Source organism: Elephantulus edwardii, unplaced genomic scaffold, assembly GCF_000299155.1.
Source record: "Elephantulus edwardii isolate Elephantulus edwardi_28Jun2011 unplaced genomic scaffold, EleEdw1.0 scaffold00198, whole genome shotgun sequence".
Taxonomy (NCBI): domain Eukaryota; kingdom Metazoa; phylum Chordata; class Mammalia; order Macroscelidea; family Macroscelididae; genus Elephantulus; species Elephantulus edwardii.
In genome coordinates, this window is record NW_006399948.1 from 273,739 (window position 1) to 285,358 (window position 11,620).

Below are 11,620 nucleotides of genomic sequence, written 5' to 3' on the forward strand. Positions count from 1 at the left end.
TGCTCATAAAGATCCCTTATTGTTGCCAGGTTGAGTTCTTTCAAGTTTCTTGGTATAGATGAATAAGAGTTTCTAACATTGCACTAATTTTTGTTGAAATATTCCAATGTACATTCTATCAATTCCTGAAGACCCACCTTTTTTGTGAATGTCTTCAGTGCAAGTTGAACTTTTTTCCTCGTATACTATCCGTTCATCATATGCTGACTCCTAAAATGCCCGAAGCTTTTTGGCACAATGACTGTATAGTCTGTCCATGTCTTTTTTTATACTGCCTGTGTTGTCAGATATTTTCTCCCCTATAGAACCCGTCAAAACAGCTTTTCCGTCTTCTTTTCAAGCTTGAGAAATGAACCTGTTCTTTTAATTTTCTAACTCTAGTGTCTTGCATATTTCATTAAAATATTTTTGTCTTCTCAAGCAGTTTCAAGCTTGAAGAAGTTTCAAGAGTTGTTAAGCTGAAATCTTCTGTTCAGCTCTTCACATAGCTTTTTCTTCTGACATAGCTGTTCTTCAGCACTGTGGAGATGTCCCTAACAGCAGATTTTTCCTAATGCAATTCCTCTTTTGATTTCCTGACTGCTGATGTCAAGAGTGTTGATTGTGAACTCAAGCAAGTTGAAATTGTCAACAATCTTAATCTTCTTCCCATCCATCATGGTGCTGCCAATTGGCACAATGGTAAGAATCTTTGTTTTCTTGATGTTGAGCTTCAATCCATATTAAAGACTACAGTTCTTGATGTTCTATAGCAAACACTTCAAGTTCTCCTCAGTTTCAGCAAGCAAGGTTGTGTCATCTGCATAACCCAGGTTGCTGATGAGTCTTTCTCCAATCCTGATTCCACATTCCTCCTCACAAAAGTCTAGTCTCCTGAATGACCTGTTCCGTGCATAGATGGAAAAGATATGGAGACAAGATGAATCTCTGATGCATGCCTTTTCTGATTTTGAACCATTAACTGTTTCCTTGCTCTGTTTTGAAGGCTGCTTCCTTGTCCATGTATGGGTTTTGCATGAACACAATCAAGTGTCCTACAATCTCTTTCTTCTCAACATTAGCCACAATTTGTTGTGATCCACACAATTAAATGTCTTTTCATAGTCAATGAAGCACAGTTGGACATTTCTCTGGTAATTTCTGGTTTTAGCTTAGATTCGTCAGACATTGACTATTATTTCCTTAGTGTCATGGCCTCTTAAAAACCCAGCTTGTCTTTCTGGTAGTTCTCTGTTTATGTACTATTCTAATAATTTTTGTATAATCTTCAGCAGGATTTTGCTTGCTTGTGATATTAGTAATATTGTTGGGTAATTTCCACACTCTGTCAGATTGACTCTTTCAGTTGGCCAGGTAGTTGTCATTAGTAGTGTTCCAAGAGTTAAATCTCTAAATTCAGGTAGGATACACTCAAGGTCATACTTTTGCTTTGATAGACTGATTTACATTTTCTTTGTTTCAACTACAATTTGTATAGGAGCAATGGCTGGTTTATTCTGCAGTCAACCTTGACCTTTTTTTGTCAAATAATATATTGAGCTTTTCCATTGTCTCTTTCAACCAATTTACTTGATTTTATTCTTCTATATTCTATATGGAGCTCCAGTAGTGTAGCCTATACAGAATTGCAGTACTAACTCAAAAGTCAAGCCTCTGGCAATTCGAATCCTCCAGTAGCTCTTTAGAAGAAAGATGGGTAACCTCCTCCCATGCTATTTACAGCCTCTGTAGATCTGCTGGAAGGTCAGGTATGAGTCGGTTCTCACTCAAGGGAGTACAACAACAGGATAGTACTTAAATGTTTTGTTACTCTTTTAATTATTGAAAATTCATTCCTTTCAAATTATCACATAATGGATGTTATAATTAATTGTCTGATTCAAAATGACCAATAGCCCATCTATTTCAGCTCAAAAAATAATGGCTAGAATATGGATTCCTATATTCTTTTTTTTAAAATTCATTTTAATGAAAGTTTACAGAGACTTAGTGTTTCCAGTCATTCATTGTTGCACTTTTCTCCCTATCCCGCCCCTTCTCCCCAATTCACTCTTCTCCTTGAAAAGAAAAACTCTTTCATTGTTATGTAATCCCTCCCTCCCCCCAATCCACTCCACTATGCAGCCTTCACTCTGGACTTCTGTAATGACAAGAATAACCATTCATATATTCCTTTTCAACAGTTCTCTCCCTCATCTGTTTCAATGCAATATATATCATTACTCCCCTCCTTTTCTGTCTTCTCTCAACCCTGATGTTGATGATGTCCCTTTATTACAACAGTGGTCCTATGCAGTATTTGTCCTTTTGTGACTGAGATATTTCACTCAGCATAATGTTCTCCAGGGTCATCCGTTTTGCATAATATTTCATGAGTTCTTATTTTTCAATGCTGAATAGTATTTCACTGTGTGAATATACCACAGCTTCTCTATCCATTCATTTGTTGATGGGCACTTGGGTTGTTTCCAGCTCTTTGCTATTGCAAACAAATCTGCAGTAAACATGGGTATGCATGTATCTGCTTGGTTGGCAGTTATAGTTTCTTTAGGGTGGATTCCTTTATTCTAATGCTTAGGATATACGTTCCATTTCATTTTATCCTAATGCCTAGGATCTAGGTGCCATTTTGTTAGCCATTTTGGTGTACACAGAGTCACTGTACCAAAAATAATTGGCTGACACAGAAGAATTTCATGAAATAGCATATGCTCAAGAGGCAATGGTCATGAAGGAGTAAATTCAAACTGCTCTGAAAGAATTGGCCAAAAACAAAGCCCCAGGAATTGATGGGATATCTAATGACATATTTCAACAAATAGATGCAGCCCTGGCACACCCAATAGGCTGTGCCAAGAAATTTGGAGGACAACTACCTGACCATCTTCCTGGAAGAGATTTATATTTATTCCCATTAAAAAAAAAGGTGATACAAAAGAGTGTGAAAATTGTCAAATAATATCACTACTATCACATGTAGGCAAGATCCTACTGAAGATTATAAAAAAAAATGTTGGAACAGTACATCAACAGAGAACTATCAGAAATACAAGCTAGGTTTAGAAGAGACTGTGGCACTAAAGACATTAAAACCAATGATAGATTGATCTTAGTGGAAGCAGAGAGTGCCAGAGGAGAGTCTGTCTGTGTTTAATTGACTACACAAGGCATTTGACTGTGTGGATCACAATAAATCGTGGCTAACATCGAGAAGCATGGGAATCCCAGAGCACTTGATTGTGCTCATGCAAAACCTATAATTGGACCAGGAAGCAGTCATCAAAGCAGCAAGGAAACACTGCATGGTTCAAAATCAGGCAAAGAGTGCATCAGGGATGTGTCCTGTCTTCATATGTTTTCAATCTAGATATAAAACATCATGTGAGTGGCTGGACTTCATGAGGAGGAATGTGGCATTAGGAGTGGAGGAAGACTCATCAACATGTGGTATTAAAAAAACAAAACCCCATGTGATATGCAGTTGACACAACCTTGCTTGCTGAAAATGAGAAGGACCTGAAGTGTTTTCTGTAGAAGATCAAGAACTATAGTCTTCAATATGAATTGAAGCTCAATATAAAAAAACCAAGAGTTTTATCATTTCTGCAGCTCTACAATCAACACTCTTGGCACCAGCAATCAGTAAATCAAAAGTCAAATTTCACGAGGAAAATCTGCTGTCAGAGAGTGTTAAAGAACAATAATGTCAGTCTGGAGACTAAGGTACACCTGATCCAACCCATGGTCTTTGCAGTTACTTGCTATGCACCCAAAAACTGGACACCGACTAAAGATGACAGAAGAAGAATTGATGTCTTTGAGTGGTGGTGCTGGAGAAGAGTATTGAGCATGCCATGAACTGCCAAGAGAATGAACAGCTTTGTCTTGGAGAGGGTGAAACCAAGTTTCTCCTTGGAGGCAAGGTTTTTGAAGCTTTGTCTGATACACTGTAGGCATGTGACCAGACCCAGATGAGATGGATGACATAGTAACTGGAGTAATAGGGGTAGGTGTGTTGGAGTTAGTGAGATTGGCAGAGGATAGGATAAGGTTCAGAGCTATTGTACATAGGCTCACTGTGAGTTACAGGAGACTCACCAGCACATAACAAGAACAACAACAAGCGACATGCCTAAAGTATGTGAGACGAAGCTTTATTCATCATCTTCGCCTCCAAGAGCATTCTGGCTGTACCTTCTCCAAAACATATGTTTGTTGTTTTGGTAGACCATGGGATTTTCTGTACTCTTCTCTACCACCTCAATTTAAAGGCACATTGTACTACACAATCCATTGTAGTCAAAATTGGGTTTTGCTGGTTTTTTTGTCTGTTTATATCAAACATACAGCTTGATTCGACTATTCTCTTTTAGGGCTATTTTAGGTTTTTGTTGGTTTGAGGGGGTTTTCCTCCCCCTCTTGCATTCTATAGATTGTTGTATGTAACTAGTATATCTTTCTTCAAGTATTGCTTTGACTCCTTGACACAAATCCATAAAGACTGTGAAGAACACTTAAGATTTCTCCTAATAAGTAATAATCTATTTCTTGAACAGTTAGTCATGTTTGTGTTCATTTCGCTTTTTAGAATCTTGTATGAACAACAAAAACCCAATATTTCTTTTTTAAAAAAACAAATATTTTTTCGAGCAATATGCTTTAGTAGTCCAATCAGAAAGCTTTTCAAGAAATGGAAGAATAATTGTTCTATTGTCTTAGTTATCTAAATTTTTTTTAAAAGAAGAACCCCAAACATCTAATAATAGAATCTGGTAATGCTGAGTGCTGTATATAACTCAAAACAGGTGAGGAATTTTATTCATACTTCTCTTTATTCTCTGGACAATCCTTACATTAGTTAATAGAAGATTAAAAAAAAATCTTAAGATTCTTGATTACCTATCCTAGAGTCATTCCTACCTTCTTTCTTGTTAGCGAACTTTGATTTTTTTAATATAATTTTGTTTTTGATTTTTTTTTTAAATTATTTTTGTGTGAGTGTACCGTCAAATCAGATCTGACTGGTACAGGAGGAGATTGGCCCTCCTTCCCCGGCAGAGCATCTGGTGGATTCAAACCGTGCGCCTCTGGGATTGTAGTTGCAGCTCCTTACCACTAGGCCACCAGAGTTCCCCTGCGAACTTCGATTTTGTTTGGGCAAAATAATTTTGTTGAGACAAGCCCTTGTTCGGCGTGCAACAACTCCAGAGAACGATCCAAGAGGTTGTTCTCAATTCTAGCTGTATACTGTAATCCCTGTGAGATAATTTTACAATTATTGATGCCAAGACATTGTCCCAGAGCAATTAAATAAAAAAACAACCAAAAAACACAACCCTGCACATTGGATCCAGGCCCTTCTCAGATTATCCTGATATGCAGCAAGGCAACAGCACTGCTGGTTTAACCTAGTCATGGCAATCCAGTCGTTCTGCCAGTGGCTAGCACATTAACCCTGTTCTGACTCATGAGATTTAAGAAGGCTTTTACTAAGGGCTTCTGTTAATTTTTTTTTCCTCTCTCCTCAAAATAAGAGAGATGAACAGAAAGATACTTTTTTCAGGATTGCTATCTTTATTGCCTGTTTGGGGCAATGTCTCCTGAGGGTGTAATTCTTGACTGTGGTGGCATTTTGGCAGTCCTGAATTTAGATATTACTGTCACAATAACAGACAACTAAGAATATCAAAAGATCTTAAGTGTATCAGCTAGAAAGCAGAGCCACTGTAAGTTCTATGAGAACTAGGAAATTATTATGTATTGGACCTTAAATATACATGAGAAAAACTGGAAAAGTAAAGATTTGAAAGGGAGGCAATGGATCACACTACACAGTAATTATCACTATGCTGATGGCCTGAAGTGCTGGAATAAGAGGACAAATTGTAGCTGCCAAAGAAATCCATGAAAACAGCTTAAAAAATAGGACTGCAATAAGAATACTGAGAGAGTTTCCTCAAAATTTCCACCTCTGAGGAAATGATTACTTTGCCATAGCTAACACCTGCAAGAATCTACCAAGTATTCAGTGGCAAGTCTAGGGTTGCTATTGGTCAGCAGGGCCAGCAGGTGGCAAGAGAAGCAAGTTGCAGAATGATGAAGGAGGACTTACTGGAACTCAAAGGCTTCTCTGCATATCACCCAGCTTGAAAGCAATGACCTGTAGAACAAAGCAGAATGGTTTCAGTTCTTCTACCTTTGAAAGCTCTGAGAAATACCTATTTTGGTAATTTATTTAACCAGAAACTACATTGATGGGGGAGCTGTAGGAAATAGTTGATAATGTTAGCTAAGAAATGAGACGAATTGTAATACTTTAAAAAAGTGTGTATCCATCCTCACACCTTTGTGTGAAATCACAGGGTTGCACAGTTTGGTGATAGACGGAAGTAGTAAACAAAATGGGAAAGATCTGGCAGGGACCTGAAAAGACAGAGTAATGATGGGAATAGTCTGATGGTGATAAATTTTATAAAACATAATGCATGGGAATGATTGTATGAAATACAGTGTGAATGAAGTATAGTGTGAAATACAGTATATGTGAACTTTGTAAGCAAGCCAATATAAAATCATCTCCACCCCCAAAAGTACATACACAAGGGAGCTCTGGTGACCTAGTGGCAAGAAACTGCACTACAATCCCGAAGGCGCTTGGTTAGAATCCACCAGATGCTCCTCTGGAGGAAGGGCAATTTTTCCTGGGCCAGTCAGATCTGATTTGACAATATACAATAACCACTATCACCAGAAAAAAGTACATATACAGAAATGAAGAAGATGCAAAGGTTATGTACTCAGCTGTTAATCAAAAGGTTGAAAATTGGAGCCCACCTAACAGCCCCATTGGGGGTCAAGACTTGGCAATCTGTTTGGCTCAAGATTATAACCTAAATATGCAACAAGGATTTGGTTAAATATAGTAATAAAGTAGATACACTAGGGAGCTCTGGTGGCATGGTTGTAAGGAGTTGCATGTCAAATCCAAAAGAATTGGTTCTAATTCACCAGTTGTCCCTCAGGAGAAAGATGGGAAACTTTTCCCCATGATATTTACAGCCTCTGAAAAATTGCTTTGAGGAACAGCTGTTCAATGGTACATAATAGCAACAATAATAACAATAATAAATTGTACTACATGTTACAAAACAAAATGCCTATGGATGATTGAAGGAAAAACTAAGTTATTTGTTCACACACACACACACACACACACATACACACACCCCACACTCTGAGTAAGCAGTTGTGCTGCCATTCCAAAGGCAAGCAGTTTGACCCCACTAGCTGCTTCTCTGAAGAAAGATGGGCAATCTCCTCCCATGCAATTTAAAGCCCCTGAAAAGCCAAAAAGAGTTAAGTCATAAGTTGATTCTGAGCTGACAGCATTGAGTTTGAGTTAGATATATGAGCAAAAAAGTAATATGTGTCCAAATAGAAAGTTCTGAAGGCCAAAAAGCATGAGTTATAAGAATAAATAGAAATGAGAGTCCCAGTATGATATTACATTGTAATTGACCTTGTGGAAAATTTATTTGCTTTATTAATTTTCACTGAAAAGAAGGCCAGGAGCTGATTGTGGAACAGACCACCAGCTACTCATATGCAAGATCAAGCTGAAGCTGAGGAAAATTAAACCAAATCCATGGGAACCAAAATATGACTTTGAGTTCATCCCACCTGAATTTCAGAACCATCTCAGGAACAGGTTTGAGGCCTTGTACACTAATGAGCAAAGACCTAATGAGTTGTGGGAGGATGTCAAAGGTATCATCTAGGAAGAGTGCAAACCGTCATTACCAAGACAAAAGAGAGGAAAAAAAAAAAAGACCAAAATGGATGTCAGAAGAAACTCTGAAGATCGCACAGGAGCGCAGAGAAGCCAAAGCACAAGGAAGAATTCAAGATATTAAAGAGCTGAACAGAAGATTCCAAAGGGCAGCATGGGATGACAAAGCAAAATATTGCAATGAAATGTGCATGGAGCTGGAGTTGGAAAGTCAAAAGGGCTGAACTCGCTCATCATTTCTTAAGTTCAAGGAACTGAAGAACAAATTTAAACCTAGAATTGCTATAATCAAGGATGCTTTAGGCAGAATATTAAATGATCCAGGAAGTATTAAAAGAAGATGGAAAGGATATACTGAGTCACTGTATCAAAAGGAACTGGCAGACACAGAAGATTTAATGAAATATCATATGGGCAAGAGCCTATGGTGATGAAAGAAGTTCAAGCTGCTTTGAAGGAAATAGCAAAAAATAAGGCCGCGGGAATAGATGGTATAGCAATTGACATATTTCAGCTAACAGATGCTGCCCTGGATGTGCTCACCAAGTTGTGCCAAGAAATCTGGAGAACAACCACTTCACCAACTGACTGAAAGAGATCTATATTTGTTCCCATTCCAAAGAAGGGTGACCAAACAGTGTGGAAACTATAGAGCAATTTCATTGATTTCACAAAAATGACTGGAACAGCACATCAGTGGAGAACTGCCACAAGTCCAGGCAGGGTCTGGAAGGGGTCATGGTACTAGGGATATTGTAGCTGATGTTAGATGGATCTTAGCTGAAAGCAGGGAATACCAGAAGAATGTCTACCTGTGTTTCATTGATTATGCAAAGGCGTTTGACTGTGTGGATCATAACAAACTGTGGCTGACTCTGAGAAGAATGGGAATCCCAAGAACACTTGATCGTTCTAATGCAAAACCTAAACTTGGACCAAGAGGCAGTCGTCAGGACAGAGCAAGGAAACACTGCATGGTTCAATTTGGGAAAGGCGTAGGCCAGGGATGTGTCCTATCTCCATACCTTTTCAACCTTTATGCAGAACAGATTATCCAGGAGGCTGGGCTCTATGAGGAGAAGTGTGGCGTCAGGATTGGTAGAAGATTTATTAACAATATACATTATGCAGATGACACAACCCTGCTTCCTGAAACTGAGGAGGACCTGAAATCCTTGCTGCAGAGGGTCAAGGACTGCAGCCTTCAGTATGGATTGAGGCTCAATGTCAAGAAGACAAAGATTCTCACCACTGGACCAACTGGCAGCATCAGGGTGGATGCTGAAGAGATTGAGATTGTTAACAACTTTAGTCTGCTTGGCTCCACAGTCAACACTCTTGGCACCAGCAGCCAGGAAATTAAAAGACGCATTGTGATGGGAAAGTCTGCTGTTAGGGACCTCTCCAGGGTACCGATGAGCAATGGTGTCACTCTGGAGACTAAGGTGCGTCTGATACAGGCCATGGTCTTTGCAATCACTTGTTATGCATCGGATAGTTGGACAATGACTAGGAAAGATAGAAAGAGAATTGATACCTTTGAGCTGTGGTGCTGGAGAAGAGCATTGAATGTACCATGGACTGCCAAGAAAACAAACAGATTCATCCTGGAGAGGGTTAAATCAGGCTGCTTCTTGGAGGCAAGAATTCTGGGGCTTCATCTGACATACATTGGACATGTTATAAGGAGGGACAGGTTCTTGAAGAGGGACATCATGCTTGGGAGGGTGAAGGAATGGCGCAAAAGGGGAAGACCCTCTATGAGGTAGATTGATTCAGTGACTAGGGTAATCGGGATGGGTGTGTCAGAGGCAGTTCGATTGGCACAGAATAGAGCAGGGTTTAGGGCTGTTGTACATAGATAGGGTCGCTATGAGTCGCAAGCGACTCGACAGCACATAACAACAACAACATAATAATAAAAAATCTAAAGTGAAAAAGAAAAAATTATTATAGCCTAAGAAAACTGATCAAGCTATTCTAATTTGTGAAAGGAGGTCAGTCACTTCTTTTTGTTAGTTGTCGTCGAGTTGAGTGTGACTCACAGCAACCCTAGGAACGAAAGATCTGAACCCTGTTCTATCCTGCACCATCCTTACAACTCCTGAACGCAGAGTCCATTGCAGCAGTCATCATGTCAATCCACCTGGTTGACAGTCTTCCTCTCCTTTGCTGACCTTCTATCCTTCCCAGCATCATGTCCTTCTCCAAGGAATATCCCCTTCTAGCAAAATGCCCAAGGTATGCGAGGTCACAATAAGTTGGAAGTGACTTGACAGCACCTAAAAACATGTGTCCATACAGAGAAACTATTCTTTCTTGATTATTGCAAAATTATTGTGAAAATAAATTTCCTCAATATTATAAATTACATAGCTGTTTCTGATACTTCTAGTATATGAATTGTAGTGATAAATCTGGACAGCTTCCATATTAATAACCACCTTGAAGAAGAAAGTGGTTCCAAATTCTATGTTCATCTCCCTTAGTTTTTCTAGCTCACAAATTCTTAACGCCTTATTACTCTCTAGAGCCTTCAGACTGATGATTTTTCTGTTTCTCAATGAAAATTGTAAAATTGTTTTTAGTGGGAAGAATATACCAAGATGGTCTAGTCCACAAGTACCTGACGAAAAACTCCTATCACTCTTTAAATGTTTCCAGTGTGACAGAGGGGAAAATATTGCGCAATTTAGGGACACTAAAAATTGTGGTAAATGCAACACATTTGTTCTCAGATGTTCAAAGTCAGAAGCCTGATTACTATTGAGTGCTCTCCTACTCCTGTGTGTCACAGTAGACTTGTGCTTCAAGAATTTCAGTATCTGATTTTTCAGAAGTAGATCACCAAGCCTCCATCTTTCAGTTAACAACCAGCCTTATTAACTATTTGTACCACCCAGGCATTCTTTTTAAACTTAGTGTCACAAAGGGGGAGGAGGGGAAGTAGGAAAAATCATTCAATTACATAGGCATTTATTGGTAACCAGTATTTATCAAGTATCTGTTCCATGCCAGGCTCTATGTCAAATCCTGCTATCTTATCAGTTACACCTCTTTTTTTTTTTTTTTAATTTTGTGATTACATTTATTTGACGGGTTGGAGAAAAATGAAAATGCCATTTAACCAAAGAACGTATAAGCTATCTAAATGAACTCACTTCAGGACTGAAGACCCACTGGTCACATCTGAGTATCAAAATTTATGCAGGTTTCTCTTTTGAATATATTATACATTAAAGAGACTACTGTACAAAGTCTCTTCCCCATTGGACAAATTCTTGGTTTCAGCCAACTCTCAACGGAGGGGCAACTAGAACAACACCATCTCCCCGAACAAAGAGCATTGGAATATTCCGCTTCGTTGATTTATAGATCTCTTCATATGTTTCTTCATCAATTTCTATGGTAGTCACCGTTTCTTCCACATCTCCCAATATCATATTTAAATGTTGATCATAAGCGTGTAATCTTCCTCGGAGCTCTCGGTCATTGCGCATCTTCACATAAATTCGCTCATCCAGGCTGAGCCTGATAAGATCTAGAGGCTCCTCTACTGTGTTGGTGGTTTGTTGCTGGTCCACGTCGTCCGCCATGTTTCAAACCCTGCGCCTCTTCCCATCAGTTACACCTCTTAATGATCAATCCCACCTAGATGTTGTTGTTGTTGAGTGCCTTCAAGTGGTAGATGACTCATAGTGACCCTATGAACAAAAGACACATGTATAACTCTCATCCTTTCTCCATGTTCATAGGGTTTCCGGAGGCAAGCTATTTCGGAAGTGGGTGCCACTCGTGCTTCCAAACTTGTTTTAATCGGGGAGTTCCACC

The 11,620-nt window shown here is 39.0% G+C and overlaps 1 protein-coding gene across 1 annotated transcript; it reads right to left on the reverse strand.

The window, feature by feature from the left end:
- Nucleotides 1–10,881: 10,881 nt before the first annotated feature.
- On the reverse strand, nucleotides 10,882–11,403 carry LOC102860974 (U6 snRNA-associated Sm-like protein LSm3-like). Its single transcript, XM_006897057.1, has one exon. It carries the CDS (start codon nucleotides 11,383–11,385, stop codon nucleotides 11,077–11,079), a length of 309 nt encoding a protein of 102 aa, XP_006897119.1. The 5' UTR covers nucleotides 11,386–11,403; the 3' UTR covers nucleotides 10,882–11,076.
- Between the last annotated feature and the right edge of the window lie 217 nt (nucleotides 11,404–11,620).

Bases quoted from the DNA above. Each gene is read 5' to 3' on its own strand.
- LOC102860974 (XM_006897057.1), bottom strand. From the start codon at position 11,385: ATGGCGGACGACGTGGACCAGCAACAAACCACCAACACAGTAGAGGAG.